The sequence below is a fragment of the Hyperolius riggenbachi genome, chromosome 2 (assembly GCF_040937935.1).
Source record: "Hyperolius riggenbachi isolate aHypRig1 chromosome 2, aHypRig1.pri, whole genome shotgun sequence".
Taxonomy (NCBI): domain Eukaryota; kingdom Metazoa; phylum Chordata; class Amphibia; order Anura; family Hyperoliidae; genus Hyperolius; species Hyperolius riggenbachi.
Window position 1 is genome coordinate 495,161,898 of NC_090647.1, and position 20,053 is coordinate 495,181,950.

A 20,053-nucleotide genomic window follows, 5' to 3' on the forward strand; every position below is an offset into this window, starting at 1 on the left:
TCCCCTAAACATGCGGGGCGAAAAAAGTCACAGCGTCTTATGGTCCAAATGCTAGGTCAGGTGTCCCCCACATAGGAATCCCCTTCGGTAATTAGTTGCCCCGTGTCCCCGCTGGTAATTATCTGCCCCATGTCTCATCCCAGTGTCTCCTTCTGCCCCCCCTTAGACTCGGAGTAAGATGTAATTTGGCTGCCAGCTATTATTGGGGCCAAATTACGCAGTTTTTGAAGTAATTTGGGTGCCATCTCTTGATGCACTGCTTTAGCTGCAATTCATATTATGGCACCGAAATCTCTGGTCGCTGTTTTTCTTTGCTTCGCAAATAAGGCACTGGCCACATACTGCACCACCATTCACTATTACAGGCTTCAGTCTGTGCCCGCCTCCTTGCTGTCTGCACAGCATGATAAAGCAAAATAGTTAGAAGCCTCATCCACAAAGTCTATTTTCCCTTTAAAAATTGATTAGAAAGGATGAAAAATGTATGTTGATCAGGGTGGGACAGGATTAGTGGTTCATTAGGTGTAGCACTGCGGAACAGAGGAACGATGATGTTTGCTCAATTTCAATAGATTTCCTGCTGAAAGCTCTTGGGAGGGGGTAGAAAATATCGGTGTGTGTGTGGTACAAATTGATCACATAACTCTAGGGATGGCCCTGCCTAGGAGAACTCATGGAATAGCATGTGATTGGTTTGGTCAGGTGAGCTATGTAAGGCTCAGATTTGCTGGTCATGACCATGTGTTAAAACGGAAATGAGGGCTGGAACCCACTAGAATGATTTTTTGAGCGTTTAGGGAGGTTTTTAAAAACGCTAGCGATTTCTCTAAACGCTCAGCTAATGTTAATTGATGGGCCTAATTCCATTGGAGCGATTGTTATTACCAAAATCGCAAACATGCAGCATTTTTGAGCGTTAGCGTTTCTGCAATGTAAAGTATATAAACGCTGGCGTAATCGCTCATAAAAACCTACATAGAGCGATTTGCTAGCGTTTTTAAGTTACTGCACACTATATAAAAAAGAAAAAAAATTGAAAGGACCTATCAGAATTAAAAATGCTAATCGCTACATAATCGCTGGCAAAAAGCCTACACTATTTAAATCGCTTCCAAAAATCGCCAGAAAATGCTCATGAAATCGCTTACAAAACGCTCATTAAAACGCTAGCAATTGCGATTTGTAGTTGGTTCCAGGTATAAAGCATCTGTAAAAAAAATATTTTCACTTACCTGGGGCTTCTGCCAGCCCCCTGCAGCCGCCTTGTGCCCACGCCGTTTCAAAACGATCCTCCGTTTCCCCGCCATGGCTCACTTTTCACGAAGTGGAAGCCAACTTCTAAGTTGAAGTCCACTGCACCCTGGCCATGCGTATCCTCGTATGCGATCCTATGGCCCGGAGTGTACTGCGCAGGTGCCGTACAGGAAAATCTACATCCTACGCTCCCTGCTTTGGAAGAGTGAACGAGGACCGTGGACACTGATGGAAGAAGAAGTGAAAGTGATCTGCAGTGGGTGAATGGAGGATCGTTTTGAAACGGCGTGGGCACAGGTTGGCTGCAGAGGGCTTGCAGAAGCCCCAGGTAAGTGTTTTTTTTTTTTTTTAAAGATACTTCAGTTCCTCTTTAACCCATTAGCAGCCATGAATGAGTTTTCGTGTATGATAACTTGGGGAAGGGCTGCTGCAGCCAGCTATACCGGGGTAATAGAGCCGATCCTGCGTCCAGATAAGGAAAATATCAAGCACCCCCAGGCACTCGGCATTACGCTGCGGGAGGCACACTGGCAGGCACAAAATAGAGGTGCCAAAGCGCAAATAAAACATTGAAATAAAAATGGCTGTCAAACGGTTAGACCAGGGAGCGATCACAACAAACCAGAACCTTACATATCTCTCAGCTCATCATAGGCCTAGTGCACACCAGAGCGTTTCCGCTGCGGTTTGCGATCCGCCTGCGGGTGCGGATCCGCTAGGGTAATGTATTTCAATGGGCTGGTGCACACCAGAGCGGGAGGCGTTTTGCAGAAACGCATACTCCCGGGCTGCAGCAGATTTTGGATTGCGGATGCGTTTCTGCCTCAATGTTAAGTATAGGAAAAACGCAAACCGCTCTGAAAAACGCCTGTTCAGAGCGGTTTTGCCGGCGTTTTTGTTACAGAAGCTGTTCAGTAACAGCTTTACTGTAACAATATATGAAATCTACTATACTGAAATCCGCTGCAGCAATCCGCAAAACGCCATAGAAAAACAACAATAAGCGTTTCAAAATCTGCTAGCATTTTGCGGATCTGCTAGCGGTTTTTGGTGTGCACCAGGCCATAGTGATGAAATGCTTCTCCGTCAGTTCTTCTAGGCAGGACCGCCCCTACATATCTCTAGACCAGGCAGGCTAATCGACTGCGGTGGGATTTTAAAAGATGTAATAAACTCAGAGTTCTGCTTTAAAAAGTTGATGCAGAAGCATCTTACCAAGTCCATATATTGGTGTGTACGGTGCCCGGCCGGTGTGCGAAAACGGGCCAGATCATAGAAGCCTTCATTATTTCACAGTTTCTCCGACGCATTTCTTCTGAGTGAGTCATCCAGAAGGTAACTGGATCCTCTGGGGAGGAAAAAAAAAAAAAAAAAAAAAACCACCATAAAATTATTTGAAGCAGAAAGTATCATATTTTACGTCGTATAAGACGACCCACAACTTTTCCAGTTAAAATATACATTTTAGGATATACCCGCCACATAAGACTACCCCTCTTGACTGTTGGACATTTGTCTACTGTACGTACTAGTGCTATACTGTATTAACAGGTACAGATACTGGATGTGGTACCCAATATTCAAAAACCAGCTAATCACAGCAAGCGATGTACCTTACCGGCAATTGGCTGGTTGTTTTATACAAAGCCTGCTTGGATTGGTAAGCTATCCCTGTCTCCAAGACCATCAGAGCGGTAGCGGAAACACGCCTCTTTCACCCGTCTGGCCCACCCTTGTATATTACCGCCTTCTCTGCCTCTCAGATCTCACACATGCGCACCAGCGCCACTTCACTGCAGTCCTCAGGAGTGAGATCTGAGAGGCTGAGACGGAGGTACGTTAATAGGATACAAGGGCGGGCCAGACGGGTCAAAGAGGCATGTTTTTTCTATCTTTTTCATACCCTGGGCATCCCAGATGCCTGCAGCTTGCTTCACCCTTCACTTACACCTTCCCAGTGAGATGCCCCATCAACCTTGTCATCAGGACCACATTAAGTCACTTCTTTCCACAAATCCTGGTGAGTGGATTTTCTTCTACTATATTTCTACAGCCCCACCCTTGCTGATTTCATACGGACACCGCATACTAGGAGATGCGGCCACTGATGTTTTTGAGCTCCCCCCACCATATGCAGCAACCACAGATTCTCCAGCCTGGCTCGAAAGTTTCAGCACCCGCCCTATAAGACGACCCCTGACTTTTGAGAAGATTTTCCTGAGTTAAAAAGTAGTCTTATATGCCAGAAAATACTAAGTGGAACTAAACGCCGAACTTCTGCGTTCTAAAAATGATCCACAGCACGATAACTTTTATGGAAAAAAACGAACAGCCAACAATTTATGGGAAAAAAATTGAAGCTTTATTTGGTTTCACTTCTGCAGAATACACTAAAAGGGTTAAGCCTCAGAATTTACTACATGGAAAGCTGCCTAGGCAGAGTTCCCATCCAGTCTATTCGCAGTTGCTGATAAGAACTAGTTATACAATAACATTTCTAAAGCACTTTTCTCCCATAGGACTCAAAGCGCATAAATGTGTCTCAGATCAATACAGGGTTGTAGCCTGGACAGTGTCACAGAGGAAATAGTCAGGTGTACATATATTTTTTAAAAACCTAATATTTGTGCTATGCACAGTTTAAACCTTACATAACAAATTCACAAGAAACCGGGATAAATTATATATGCAATTGTATTGGACATCCACCTTAAAACATATTCCAAATACTACCCGTTTCCCACTATTGCACCGAACACAACCCACTAAACCCCCCATATAGAACACCACCACCTGGCCAGTCCAACCTTCCTATAGCTTGTTTTCTTCGTTATTGGGCCCAACAACACTGATGTATTACTTGCTTTCTGGTTTTCCATATAACAGATATCTGCATAGCGTTCTTCTTAACTATGGATGGTTTACTTTGCAAAACACGTGTTGTATTCATCAATTTGGCTCAGTTACTCACGCTTCCCGGAACCTGGATTGGCTCAAATGGTGCCCAAGGGATTATCTTATAGCCATGTGTGTAAATGTGTTCCTGACCTGTACACCGCAAATGTCACCTCATAGCTGTCTGCTATTGCACGGCCTTTTCATGCGCCCGGGTGCTTCACACTTTTTTTTTTTTTAGAGAGGAGGGACCCCACTGAAAGAAAGCACGGCACAACCCCCCCCCCCCCCCCCCCCCCACACACACACACACACACACACACAAATATCCTATATCCAAATTTTATTCATAATTTTTCCATTTTATGGACCTGGGAACATGCATTTATAGGAACACCCCTAAATTGCAGTCTACATTAAGTCCCCTCGGGGACAATGGTTTGCATTTATATATCCACATACACTCCTTTTGTAGGAGTATCTTATCAAAATCCCCCCTCCTGGGGCTTATTTTTAATTGATTCCCCTAAATTTCAATCCCCTAGGGTCACTATTGTGGTATTCTTCAAAATGCTGAGCTACTGTACTCTCCTCTTTCTTTTTTTTGATATTGTTAATATGTTCCCCTATGCGGGTTCCCAGGTCTCTTACCGTTTTCCCTATATAAATCTTATTGCAGGGACAAACCAATTGATACACCACTCTTGTAGTGGCACAAGTAATATAATCACGTATTTTGTACTGTGTTGTATTGTCACTGTCGGTGAAAGTATCTCCTTCCGCCACATGTCCACACAACCTGCAATTCTGACATGTATACATGCCCCTTTTCTTTATTGTGCTTTTCACTTTTCTCTGAAATTCACTTCTAACCAGTAAGTCATTCAAACTACTACTCCGTCTGGCCGTCACATGGGGTGCCTGACCAACCATTTCCGCTACATCATTGTCTAGGGTAAGTATACCCCAATTTTTGTTCAAAATTTCCACTAATTTGTCCCAATGGGTTCAATATCTGGTTATAAACCTCACTAAATCTTTTTCCTCATTCTGTGCTTTTTTCTCCCCTCTTTCTTTTTTTACTAATAGGGTCTGTCTATCTGTTTATAACCCCCTTACATAGGACCTCTTTATGGTTCTATTAGAATAGCCCCTTTCTCGTAACCGCTGTCTCAAATTTCTAGCTTCCTGTTTGTAAGATTCAATTGTTGAACAATTCCTTCTTATTCTTAAAAATTCCCCTGTGGGTACAGACTTAACCTGGCACCCCAGGTGATGTAGTAGAGTGTTACCCGCACTTTCTTTCCTATAAGTATTCGATGCCAGTTTGCCATCTATTTTTGTTAACTTCAAATCCAAAAAGGTTATGGACTTTTCATCACAATTAAAAGTTATGTAGATATTCCTATGGTTGCGATTAAGTTTATCCACAAATTCACTCAAACTCTTCCCATCACCTCTCCATACCAGTAATACGTCATCTATGAAGCGCAGCCAGAGCGCCACACGCTCCCGGTACCCACACATGCCATACACCTCCTCCTGCTCCCACTTCCCTAGATGTAGGCATGCGCAGGCTGGGGAGCATGCCACGCCCATGGCCACGCCCCTAACCTGTTAATATTTCCCATCAAATTCAAAAAAATGTTTGTTTTGTTGTGGATATATAAATGCAAACCATTGTCCCCGAGGGGACTTAATGTAGACTGCAATTTAGGGGTGTTCCTATAAATGCATGTTCCCAGGTCCATAAAATGAAAAAATTATGACTAAAATTTGGATATAGGATAGTGTGTGTGTGTGTGTGTGTGTGTGTGTGTGTGTGTGTGTGTGTGTGTGTGTGTGTGTGTGTGTGTGTGTGTGTGTGTGTGTGTGTGTGTGTGTGTGTGTGTGTGTGTGTGTGTGTGTGTGTGTGTGTGTGTGTGTGTGTGTGTGTGTTGCCGTGCTTTCTTTCAGTGGGGTCCCTCTCTCCGTAAAAAAAAGTGTGAAGTGTAATAGAAAAGGAAAAGATACAAGTAAACCCTATTAGGTTCAATAAAGTAAAAAAAAAAAATAAAAAAAAAATATAAGAGTTCCATTGGTATTCACAGGCTAGAAATTAATAAAAATTGGGTGAGTAATGCCTATTAAAAACCACAAGATTGAGTAGGCGGACACCATGTTAATATATATTACCAAAGTGATGGGAAATGGGACTGTAGTTATAAAAGGAACCACAAGAGGGAGTATTGAGAATCTTAGAATTTTTGGTCTTGAGAAAGTCAGAAGAACTGATGAAACGCGTAGACCCATTTTAGCCCTACCTAGCCGCCGTATTAGTGAAGAGGCGGAGTGATACCAGCGGCATCAGCCGCCATTGATGTCACAGCAGCGGCCGAATTCAAAGACGCGCAGGGGGAAACAAGGTTGCCCGAAAGCCTCAGGAGCGGGGACGCCCGCACCGGACTAAGCAATACGAGGAGGCGTAGGGCAAAGGATTGCTACAGGTGATAAGCACCCGGGCGCATGAAAAGGCAGCGCAATAGCGGACAGCTATGAGGTGACAACATTTGCGGTGTACAGGTCGGGAACACGTTTACACACATTGCTATAAGATAATCCCTTGGACACCATATGAGCCAATCCAGGTTCCAGAAAGCGTGAGTAACTGAGCCAAATTGATGAATACAACAAGTAATACATCAGTGTTGTTTGGCCCAATTACGAAGAAAACAAGCTATAGGAAGGTTGGACTGGCCAGGTGGTGTTCTATATGGGGGGTTTAGTGGGTTGGGTTCGGTGCAATAGTGGGAAACGGGTAGTATTTGTAATATGTTTTAAGGTGGATGCCCAATACAATTGCATATATAATTTATTCTGGTTTCTTGTGAATTTGTTATGTAAGGTGTTCATAAATGCCACACTGAACAGGTGGCTTTTCAGTTTGGACTTAAAGGACAACTGTAGTTAGAGGCATGTGGAGGTAGCCACAATTATTTCCTGTTAAACTATACCAGTTGCCTAGCAGCCCTGCTGAGCCATTTGGCTGCAGTAGTGTCTGAATCACACATGAAACAAGCATGCAGCTAATCTCACCAGACCTGACAATGTCTGCATACTTGTACAGGGTCTATAGCTAAAAGTACTGTGGCAAAGGAACAACAGGATAGCCAGACAACTGGTATTGCCTAAAATAAAATAAATATGGCAGCCTCTACATACCTCTCACTACAGTTGTCCTTTAAATGCTTCTAGGGATGGAGAAGGCCTGATCGGGGTGCAGCAAGGAGCTTGTAAATGTAGGGGCAGCATGGCAGAAGGCTCTACCACTCTCTGAATACCCATATATAGTGGGAAGCACTCTCTGGATACCCATTATTGGGGGGGGGGGGGGGGGGAATTTTCATTTAGGAATACAAAATTAATGTTAAATCGTGCCAAAAAAAAAAAAATGGTCAGTTGATGCAGATTATGCAGATCTTTCATGCAAAAGTATGCAACTTGAAAATGGACCACCTTGGAAGAATAAGAGGTACATTTTCAAGCCGCGTAAACTCGCATGGAAAAACCTGCATAATCCTAAAGGCCCATACACACGTCGGATTTGCGCGAACGACGGGTCGTTTGAACGTTCCGTCGTTCGCACGTTTCCGCATGAAATCCGGCGTGTGTACAGACTATCGTTCGGGAGATAAGACTGGTTACCAACGATCCGCCAGGCGGATCGCTGGTAACCAGTCTTATCTCCCGAACGATAGTCTGTACACACGCCGGATTTCATGCGGAAACGTGCGAACAACGGAACGTTCAAACGACCCGTCGTTCGCGCAAATCCGACGTGTGTATGGGCCTTAAATCTCATTGGACCACACCCCCTACATGTAACTTGTATGCAATCTTGAAAAAAAAAAATATATAACTTACGTTTTTTACTCCCATGACGCACAGGAGGATCTATTATCCTTTCGTGACTCTGAAAAAAAAAAAATAAGAGATTAAAAAATACTGCAATAATGATCTAAAGGTGCCCATTATCGGTACAATTTTTCAAAGGGATGAAGGAAATTAACCCTAAAGGTAGCCTTGCATCTAGCGAAGTATGGGCAAATCTGACCAAGATCTGTCTGCTGCCTATACACCTCAGGCCGATTCCTGATCCACTGCATGCTGAAACCGATCTGGAATCGGCCTTGTGACGCTGCATCTGCCGCCTCACCAGCCCAATGCTGTCCCCTCTACTGTTCAGTGTGCCCCACCCGGTGCCCAGTGCACTATACATTAATTGTCCGTGGCCACAGCTGGCTCCGTCCATTACACGCACCCAACATGGTTGCCTGAGTCCATGTCAGTGCGTGTTTGATGTCCCACGTGTGCCCATATTATTCCTGCAACCACATGTATGGATGGAGAACGGTACCCAAAACCAGTGCTGCCACAGACAGGCAGGGCTGTAGAGTCGGTGCAAAAATCTTCCCGACTCCTCGGTTTATGAAATCACAACTCCGACTCCAGGTACCCAAAAGGACTCCGACTCGACTCCTTAGTCTAATACTTAACAGGGCTGTGGATTTTGTACAAAAATCATCCGACTCCAAAGTTTACAAAACCACGACTCCAACTCCGGATGCCCAAAATTGCCCCGACTCCAACTCAGACTCCACAGCCCTGCAGGCAGGTAATGTATAGCTCACTCGGCACCGGGAGGGAAGGGGTCACGTTGAACATTAGTGGGGACAGTGTCGGGGGTCTCGTCGCTCGCTCCGCTATCGCTTGCCGTTACTGCCACTAACCCAATAGAAGACGAGGGCCCGAAACCTTGTACCATGTCCGATCGACATACTCAGCCTGAAATTGGTTGCATCGATCGAGCATGCACTTAGCAGCACCGATTTTCATCAGATTTGATGATTATCGAATTGGACGGTGGATCGACCGCCAAGTTGATAGATGTATGGGCACCTAACTGTTCACTGGAAGGAGCAATGCTGAAAATGAAACTGAAATACATTGAACACACAATGAGAAGGTGGGACTAAATGAAGAAAACCCGGATACTAGGAAAGTTTGAGGGCAAAAGGGAGGAGGGGGCATCAGAAAATGAGAAGGCTGGATAGTATCTCATGTAAGCAACAAACATGAGCTTGGACAAGCTTGGAGAGGCTGTAGAGGGGCTGGTGTGGCCCATAAAGCTGCAAAGAGTCAGACATGACTAAACAAGTAATTAGTAGGTAATCAATTGTTCCTATAAACAGGACGATTAGGGCACTTTCTTCGGATACGATCCTTAACCTGCCTGGCGTTCTATTAAGATCGCCAGGGAGGCTGCGGGAGGGTTTTTTTTTAATAAAAAAAAAAAAACTATTTCATGCAGCCAACTTTCAGTTGGCTGCATGAAAGCCCACTAGAGGGCGCTCCGGAGGAGTTCTTCCGATCGCCTCCGGCGCCCAGAATAAACAAGGAAGGCCGCAATGAGCAGCCTTCCTTGTTTTGCTTACATCGTCGCCATAGCGACGAGCGGAGTGACGTCATCGACGTCAGCCGACGTCCTGTAGTCAGCCGCCTCCGATCCAGCCCTAAGCGCTGGCCGGAACTTTTTGTTCCGGCTACGCTGGGCTCAGGCGGCTGGGGGGACCCTCTTTCGCCGCTGCTGGCGGCGATCAGGCAGCACACGCAGCTGGCAAAGTGCCGGCTGCGTGTGCTGCTTTTTATTTGAGCCAAATCGGCTCAGCAGGGCCTGAGCGGCAGGCTCCGGCGGTACTGGACGAGCTGAGCTCGTCCAGACCGCCCAGCAGGTTAAAGAAAACCTGAACTGAAAATTAAAAGTCAAAATAAGCATACACAAGTCATACTTACCTTCCATGTAGTCAACTCCTCAGTGTCTTTCTCCTGTCCCGCGTCCTGTTTGTTCACTGTGATCAAGGGAATTTTCCGTCCTCCATTTTGAAAATGGTCATTACCCATAACAGCTTTCTGGTCAGCACACAGTTAAACTGTAACATCGCCCACTTGAGCCATAGGTAAACATAGACATTACCTGGTACATCAGTTTTCCCCTCAGCTATAACTGACAGCAACTGATATATTTCAGATCTGACAAAATAGTGTCAGAACTGGAAGGGATTATTGTCAGAAGAAAATGGTGAGCTTCTGAGAGGAACTGATGGCAAGGTACATTTGTAATGTTCATTTGAAGTTACCTCATGTGTTTATTTTAAATATTTTTACTCAGTACAGGTTCCCTTTAAATCAAACATGCTGATAGACAAAATATTGGGCATAGAATCGTTCTCCACATACTGGGTGATTTTCTGCGCAGTTACGTTGTAAAGATGATCAAATCTAAGGCCCCGTTCACACTTACGTTTTGGCAAGTAAACGGACCGGATCCTGACCGGATCCGGTCCGTTTGTATCAGGCATGCATCAGCCTGCCATCCGGATCCGTGGGCAAAAAAATAGTTAAATTTAAATTAAAAAAAATGTTGGGGTCAGCAGAAGGTGCACCTGTACAATCAGGTTCCTCCGCTGTAGGCCTCACCTCCACCTCCGACATTCTGCCAAGCAGCTCCAGCACGTCTGTCACTGCTGCTCCACTCCAGACATGCTTGGCCCATGTGTCCCCATCCGAAATGGCCGCTTGGATACGCATAGGAAGTGGGGTAGAACGTCAGGTTTTTGTAGGCAGTGTGTTCTGTACCTTCCGTTCCCCATTGGTTTCTGTGTTCCGGATGCTGCAGTCAGGCTCCAGTCCGGCTCCGGTCCGGGTGCGTTGGCCGGAGACCCGGAGCCAAAAAATAGCGCATGTTGGAAAAGAGTCCGGATCCGATCCGGCTCCGGTACGTACGGAACGGACGCGTGTGAACGTCCGCATAGACTTTACATTGCTATGCGGAACGTACGTTCCGTTTGTACAGTATGCGGTCTGGATCAGATCCGGAAAATCTGGATAGCGAACGCTAATGTGAACCAGGCCTAAGGAAAATATTGTACCATTAACGGCACCTCCAGAGGGAAGGAGGAGAAGTAAAGTATGTTAAAGGGCAACTAAAGTGAGAGGTAAATGGAGGCTGCCATATTTTTCCTTTTAAAGTGGATCCGAGATAAACTTTCACTCATTGCATAATTGTGTTCCTTACATATACTGTAGTTTATAGGGCATTCCTGAAGCCATTTTTTTTTAATACCCTATAAACTAAACAAGCCTGACCCACAGCTCCTCCAGCGCCTAGGCACTCTCGGACTCATGTAGCAAGGGCTTATGGGAGCTCAGTCTGGGCAGGAGGAGGAGGTGTTACTAGCCAGATATTTCAGAGGCAGAGGGGAGGAGGAGAGGGGAGGAGTTTTCACAGGCTGAGAGAGATGCCCGAGCAGCTTGCTTGTGTGTAATGATCACAAGCAGAACATGGCTGCTCACTGTATCACAGGAAGAAACAATCATACACTGTGGATAGAGATAGAGATAGAAAAATCACTTCTTATAGTTAGTTTTTCCATCTCGGATCCGCTTTAAGCAATGCTAGTTGCGCAAAAAAAAAAAAAAAAAAAAAAAAAAAAAAAAAAAAACACACACACACACACACATCAGACATCTACTTACCCGAGCACATTCCTTTAAGTTCACTGTGGTAATCATGTTGTATTGTTTAAAGAGGTTATAGTATGGATGAGCTGAAAACCAAAAGACAAAAAAGTGAGCAGAGAGTCTGAATCCACAAACATTTATAAATGCCTCAGTTGGCCACCTGAGAATCTGTACACTGCATTGCATTACAGTAACTACTTTATCCCTGCAGCAATAATGCAGATAGACTACATAAAAAATTTGACACAGTATAACTGTAATAAACAGAATATTTTACTGTACATATCATGTAAACTCATTTAAGAACACTGTAGTACAAAGATGCCATGGCAAATACTGGAACTAAAAATAGATGCCAATTCTTAAAGTAGCCACTAACGATACAATTTGCCGAACTATTGTTTACAAACGATTCTTCCTAATAACGATTGGAAATGATTGTTTCGGACCATTAATGACAAAAATCTCCTTACCAATCCGGTACAGAGGCATCGTAAATTCCAAGTTCAAATGTAAGCTACAAGCAGAATGGATATATTACTGCACAGAGAAGGTGGACTGCCAGTCACTAGTGAGGCATTACTGCACTGAGGTGACATGGTGGGCTGCCAGTCACTAGTGAGGCATTACTGCACTGAGGTGACAAGGTGGCTGCCAGTCACTAGTGAGGCATTACTGCACTGAGGTGACAAGGTGGCTGCCAGTCACTAGTGAGGCATTATTGCACTGAGGTGACATGGTGGGCGGCCAGTCACTAGTGAGGGCATTACTGCACTGAGGTGACATGGTGAGCTGCCAGTCACTAGTGAGGCATTACTGCACTGAGGTGACATGGTGAGCTGCCAGTCACTAGTGAGGGCATTACTGCACTGAGGTGACATGGTGAGCTGCCAGTCACTAGTGAGGCATTACTGCACTGAGGTGACATGGTGGGCTGCCAGTCACTAGTGAGGCATTACTGCACTGAGGTGACATGGTGGGCTGCCAGTCACTAGTGAGGGCATTACTGCACTGAGGTGACATGGTGGGCTGCCAGTCACTAGTGAGGCATTACTGCACTGAGGTGACATGGCGAGCTGCCAGTCACTAGTGAGGCATTACTGCACTCAGGTGACATGGTGCGCTGCCAGTCACTAGTGAGGCATTACTGCACTGAGGTGACATGGTGCGCTGCCAGTTACTAGTGAGGGCATTACTGCACTCAGGTGACATGGTGGGCAGCCAGTCACTAGTGAGGCATTACTGCACTGGAGGTGACATGGTGAGCTGCCAGTCACTAGTGAGGCATTACTGCACTGAGGTGACATGGTGGGCGGCCAGTCACTAGTGAGGCATTACTGCACTGGAGGTGACATGGTGAGCAGCCAGTCACTAGTGAGGCATTACTGCACTGGAGGTGACATGGTGAGCAGCCAGTCACTAGTGAGGCATTACTGCACTGAGGTGACATGGTGGGCTGCCAGTCACTAGTGAGGCATTACTGCACTGAGGTGACATGGTGGGCTGCCAGTCACTAGTGAGGCATTACTGCACAGAGGTGACATGGTGGGCTGCCAGTCATTACTGAGGGCATTACTGCACAGAGGTGACATGGTGGGCTGCCAGTCATTACTGAGGGCATTACTGCACAGAGGTGACATGGTGGGCTGCCAGTCATTACTGAGGGCATTACTGCACAGAGGTGACATGGTGGCTGCCAGTCACTAGTGAGGGTATTACTGCATTGAGAAGACATGGTGGGCTGGGAGTCACTAGTGAGGCATTACTGTACAGAGGTGACATGGTGGGCTGCCAGTCACTAGTGAGGCATTACTGCACAGAGGTGACATGGTGGGCTGCCAGTCACTAGTGAGGCATTACTGCACAGAGATGGTGGGCGGCCAGTCACTAGTGAGGCATTACTGCACTGAGGTGAAATTGTGGCTGCCAGTCACTAGTGAGGCATTACTGCACTGAGGTGACATGGTGGTCTGCCCGTCACTAGTGAGGCATTACTGCACTGAGGTGACATGGTGGTCTGCCCGTCACTAGTGAGGCATTACTGCACTGAGGTGACAAGGTGGCTGCCAGTCACTAGTGAGGCATTACTGCACTGAGGTGACAAGGTGGCTGCCAGTCACTAGTGAGGCATTATTGCACTGAGGTGACATGGTGGTTGCCAGTCACTAGTGAGGCATTACTGCACTGAGGTGACATGGTGGTCTGCCCGTCACTAGTGCGGGCATTACTGCACTGAGGTGACATGGTGGTCTGCCCGTCACTAGTGCGGGCATTACTGCACTGAGGTGACATGGTGGCTGCCAGTCACTAGTGAGGCATTACTGCACTGAAGTGACATGGTAGGCGGCCAGTCACTAGTGAGGGCATTACTGCACAGAGATGGTGGGCGGCCAGTCACTAGTGAGGCATTACTGCACTAAGGTGACATGGTGAGCTGCCAGTCACTAGTGAGGCATTACTGCACTGAAGTGACATGGTGGCTGCCAGTCACTAGTGAGGCATTACTGCACTGAGGTGACATGGTGCGCTGCCAGTCACTAGTGGGGGCATTACTGCACTGAGGTGACATGGTGCGCTGCCAGTCACTAGTGGGGGCATTACTGCACTGAGGTGACATGGTGAGCTGCCAGTCACTAGTGAGGGCATTACTGCACTGGAGGTGTCACGGTGAGCTGCCAGTCACTAGTGAGGGCATTACTGCAATGAGGTGACATGGTGCGCTGCCAGTCACTAGTGAGGGCATTACTGCACTGAGGTGACATGGTGCGCTGCCAGTCACTAGTGAGGGCATTACTGCACTGAGGTGACATGGTGCGCTGCCAGTCACTAGTGAGGGCATTACTGCACTGAGGTGACATGGTGCGCTGCCAGTTACTAGTGAGGGCATTACTGCACAGAGATGGTGGGCGGCCAGTCACTAGTGAGGGCATTACTGCACTGAGGTGACATGGTGGGCTGCCAGTCACTAGTGAGGCATTAATGCACTGGAGGTGACATGTTGAGCTGCCAGTCACTAGTGAGGCATTACTGCACTGAGGTGACATGTTGAGCTGCCAGTCACTAGTGAGGCATTACTGCACTGAGGTGACATGGTGGGCGGCCAGTCACTAGTGAGGCATTACTGCACTGAGGTGACATGGTGGGCAGCCAGTCAGTAGTGAGGCATTACTGCACTGAGGTGACATGGTGCGCTGCCAGTCACTAGTGAGGCATTACTGCACTGAGGTGACATGGTGCGCTGCCAGTCACTAGTGAGGGCATTACTGCACTGAGGTGACATGGTGGGCAGCCAGTCAGTAGTGAGGCATTACTGCACTGAGGTGACACAGTGGGCTGCCAGACACTAGTGAGGCATTACTGCACTGAGGTGACATGGTGGGCAGCCAGTCAGTAGTGAGGCATTACTCCACTGAGGTGACACAGTGGGCTGCCAGTCACTAGTGAGGCATTACTGCACTGAGGTGACATGGTAGGCGGCCAGTCACTAGTGAGGGCATTACTGCACTGAAGTAGGTTCACTTACATGGTGCTTCTGCCAGCCCCCTGCAGCCGCCCTGTACCCACGCTCAAGTCCTCCTGTACCCCACTGCGGCTCAGTTTCGCTTTCAGCAACTGAGCCTCTCACTGGCCACTGCACTTGGCCAGCCATGGTCGTGCATATTCGTGCTCCTGCAGCCGGGAGCGACCTACGTACTGTGCGGGACGCTCTTGGTTATGGGAGCATAAACGAGGACATGCGTGGTCAGGGCTGCGCATTTGCCCTCGGCTTGCAAGTCGGCAATAAGGAAAATAAGCCACGGCAGGGGACTGGAGGATCATTGAGGACTGGTACGGGAACAGGGGCTGGCAGAAGCCCCAGGTAAGTGAAACTTTTTTTTAAAGCGCTATTGTCACCATAAAAATCGAATTTCAACAGCACCTGGTCTGAGTGTATTAAATGATAAAGATGCTAATCCTGCATTCAAAACTTGCAAAACTATCTGCTGTTATGATTTGAAGTTCTCAAATACTTTTAGAGCACTGGCCCTTTAGTAGTCAGTGTCAAACAGTTGAATGCTGGGAGTTTTTTTATCTAGCATATATTCCTCCTCTTTCATTTATTTCCCTGCCTAGCTGCTTATCATAAACACCCTCTGCTCACTTGTGTTTACAAACAAAGCTGAGGTGACTCAGCAATTGGATGTGTAAATAAAAAAAAACACACAAAAAAAAAAAACACAGTACACACTAAGGTGTATACTAGGAACTGCACTGTGTTTTTTTTTTAGAGTCTGAAGACTCTGGGAGGAGGGCAGCTAATGAATACACAATGAGCAACAGAAAGGAGGGGGAAAAACAAGTCAGGGAGGATATCATGTCAGCATTAGCTTGGCAAAGTGGCCACTGCCTAGAATAGGATTTTCTGCTTTTCCTTTATAATTCACAGCAATCATTAAGTGGATAGCACAATACATCTGTTATGTAACTAGAAGTAGTATAAATCTGTTTATTATTTCTAGGTTAGCATGGACGTCGCTTGTTCTTTAGAATCAGAATCATTTATTTCGCCAAGTACAACAGGGGTTGTACCCGGAATTATTTTTGGCACATACAGGGTCGGTGATGGTACAGCAAAAACGCAAGCAGTAATGTACATTACATTTAGTAGTGAGTACACAGTGCATGGAACATAATACTTAGTTACATAGTTACGTAGTGGAAGGTCCCGAGGAGACATCCAGTGCTATTTGAGTGGAGCGCTACCTTCTCTGCAGCGCTCAACAGCTCTGCAGCTATTTGGATGCCCCCCAGAATTCCAGGAAAGAAGCGTAGAGAGAGAGATATAGAGAACCGAACTTACAGGTGGACCCAGGAGAAGGACTGGAGGGGGTAATCCGCTGCCGTATATGGCACTCAAACGTTTCTGCAGCGATACTTGAATCAGATGCCCCCCCAGTCCAACCCTGGGGAAGAGAGAGAGATGCGAGAGAAGACGCAAGAGAAAAGGAAGGAAGGAAGGAAGGTAAGGAGAGAGATAGTCCCTGGGCATTGTCGCAGCCGGCTAGTGGCCTGGTCAAAATGTCCCAGTGGCTGTCGGTGCAGCTGATGTACAGCAATGGAGCTGCAGGCACAGTGGTGGGAGTGGTGGTGGAGTGCAGGACATCGGGTACCCTGTCGACCCTGTGGTGAAAAACAATAATGTGCTTTCCTAAAACAGAAAGAATTTGCGATAATTCAGGTTGGAGTGAGCTCGAGATGTCTCCCAGAGCACCACTGCTGAATATATGCAAATTAACCATTGTACCCTTAGAAGCTAAACACACCTCCAGAACCGCTGGAATGCAATGATGTGTCAGCTTGTTAAATTGTACAGAGCCATAATAATCCAACATGCATACAGACTGTTTCGGATTGTTTGATCCTCATCAGTGCATGCAGAGGCGTATCTAGAGGGGTACAGGCATGGCTCATGACATGGGTGCTACAGCAACATGGGCGCCACGTCTCCTCCTGTGCTGCACCATCATGCCTGCCCCTGTGTCTCCCCATCACTCAGATCAGATTAATTCTCTTATATGGGGAATATGGCTACTTCATTTATGTATGTAGAACTCACTTGGCTTAGTGTTAGAAAAGAGGACAGAGAGGGAATAAGAAGAAAAAAAGTAACTTCAGCAATATCCCGAGACAAAACACAACAACCATAACACACGTACGCAGGAAAGGAGGCTGTTTTTAGAGGGGAAGGGGGCTCTGACTGGGGGGCTGCTGCCCCCTGAGGCAATTTTTCAAAGAAATCGCGCCGCCCCACCCCCAGCCGGGTGTGGGGGGCCGCCCGAGCTGGAGGGGATAGCGGGCAGGAAGGGGGTATTGGGCCTAGCGGCGGGGAGGGGGGGGGGGGTCGGAGCCCCCCCTCCCTCGCCTGGGTCCCCCGTCCTCCGCTCCCCTCCAGCTTTAAAAAGTTCCTTGCTGTGCTGCAGCTATGTGTAAGAGGCAACGGGCGGGGATTACTCACCTCTTCCTCGTTCCAGGCCAGCGTGCGCTCCACTGACGTCACTTCCTGCGGCGTAGCAGGCGTCAGTGGAGCGCACGCTGACCTGGAACGAGGGAAGAGGTGAGTAATCCCCACCCGTTGCCTCTTACACATAGCTGCAGCCAGCACGGTCCTTTTTAAAGCTGGAGGGGAGCGGAGGACGGGGGACCCAGGCGAGGGAGGGGGGGGTCCGACCCCCCTCCCCGCCGCTAGGCCCAATACCCCCTTCCTGCCCGCTATCCCCTCCAGCTCGGGCGGCCCCCCACACACACGGATGGGCGCCGCCCGGGCGGCCCCCCACACACACGGATGGGCGCCGCCCCCCCAGAAGTGCCGCCTGAGGCAAAAGTTTCACCCCGCCTCATGGGCGGGCCGGCCCTGGGGGGGGGCGCAATTTCAGTTTTTGCCATAGGCTCTTTATTACCCAGATACGCCCCTGAGTGCATGGCATGGATTAATTTGGCTCTATGGAGTAGGGCTTGTAAACCGAGAGGTACAGACTAACCTGTGGTGGGGAGGCTCTGGCAGCGGTCAGTTTTCCTTTAAACATGCACGATTCAAGAAAAAGAAAAAAGGCAGCAATATCCTCTGTTTACATATTCCAATGCCTACTGGCAACAGACCAGCTTTTACTAGGAACCATTAACTCTTATATACAATTTACAATAGGGAATTATACAGAGAACAAAGGCACTATTTAAACACACAGACTGGCTGCAAACATCTTGCAAGAGCAAAAGTGGTTTAGCCAAGTCCTACTCCAATGAATAAGGCCGTTTTTACACCTGGTGCGGTGTGACCTTTAATAACGTTAGCACCGCACCCAAGAAGTGGCACCGCGCGTTATATAGTTAACACATCAGAGGTAGGTAGTGACACATGACATGTTAGCTATGTGTTTGAGGCGCAATGAAAACAGATCTTTTTACTTTGAAACATTACATCCCTAAATCCTTGCGCATTTTAGGCCCCCTTTACACTATACGCGGTCTGACGCATCACCGAAAGTCGCTGCATCCCATCGCAGAAGCAGTGATAGCCCTATGGGGCAATCCTAATAAATGCGGTGCAGTGGGTCCCGTCGTGATGCCGCAAGAGTAACTGCGTGTCGTGAACTAAGTATGGTTGCACAGCAGTGGTAAGATGCAATGTGGCCTTTCGGGACCGAAGCGTTGCAGAAGAACTGCCCACAATGGGCATGTGATGTGTGGAAGAAGCCTAAACCTTGAAGCTACCTCTGAACTAAGAGGGGTGGTTTGCATAATTAAAGATAACATTTTGTTTGCGGTGCTGTGGCATAGGTCATAGCACCCTCCTCATGGTGCAGCAGCTTTAGGGGACCCCGCAATGGGAACGTTGAATATGGGCAGGGAGGAAGTTGCAGTTCTCCTCTGTTGACTGTAGGAACGAGTGCTATGGAGTCAGAGTGGAGGAGCCGGAGCAATTTTGGGTACCTGGAGTGGAGTAGGTGGTTTCATAAACTGAGGAGCTGTAATTTGGGAGTCGGATGATATTTGTACAGACTTCACAGCCCTGGTTTTGACTGGCTCACCTATTGACTACGCAATTTGCATACAAGCAGGGAAGTTCTCAATGATTAAAGTGGACCCGAGATGGACTTTTACTCATTGCATAATTGTGTTCCTTTCCTATTGTTTATAGGGCATTCCTCGAGCCAAATACTTTTTTGTTTTAATACTCTAATTCCCTATAAAACTAAATAAGCCTCGCCCACAGCTTTTCAGAAAGTAGCAAGGGCTCATGGGAGCTCAGTCTGGGCAGGAGGAGGGGGGAGGTATTACTAGCCAGAGATTTCAGAGGCAGAGGGGAGGGGACACAGGCCAAGTGCTGAAGATGCAGATAAGCTTGCCTGTGTGTAATGTTTACAAAAAAAACATGGCTGCTGTCATTGTATCACAGGAAGAAATAATCATGTTCTATTGAAGCTGTTTGCAGTTAGATTTTACTGTGTAAACTATCAAAACTTTATATAAGATATATAGACAAGTTAGTTGTTATAGTTAATTTTCCATCAGATCCGCTTTAAGTACAGTCCAAGGTTGGGGTGCCCAGGCAGGTGGGTAACTGGAATAGCGCCAGCTAACAGCTGTTTCACGCGCACGATAAGATGCCCGATCAAACTGTTCAGTTCTAATCAGGGTCATTAAATGGGATCAGGTGTGCAGTGGCAAGCATCAGATTGCTGTAAAACAAATGGCCTCCTATGTTAGTAGGAAGGTGGCCTTATTTTGGCTGTTCAGGGTGTAATCTTTTGTAGAAAATAGAAGATACAAACATGAATGTACTACTGAAGTGGCGAATTAATGAATC

The 20,053-nt window shown here is 47.1% G+C and overlaps 1 protein-coding gene across 1 annotated transcript in view; it reads right to left on the minus strand.

Annotated features, from left to right (window-relative positions):
• The window catches only part of TTC3 (tetratricopeptide repeat domain 3), a 155,620-nt gene that overhangs the window by 132,601 nt on the left and 2,966 nt on the right, over positions 1–20,053 (minus strand). The window contains 3 exon segments of the mRNA XM_068270424.1: positions 2,470–2,602; positions 8,053–8,101; positions 11,725–11,795. Of these exon segments, the coding sequence (XP_068126525.1) occupies positions 2,470–2,602; positions 8,053–8,101; positions 11,725–11,760 (218 nt within the window). The 5' untranslated portion in view covers positions 11,761–11,795.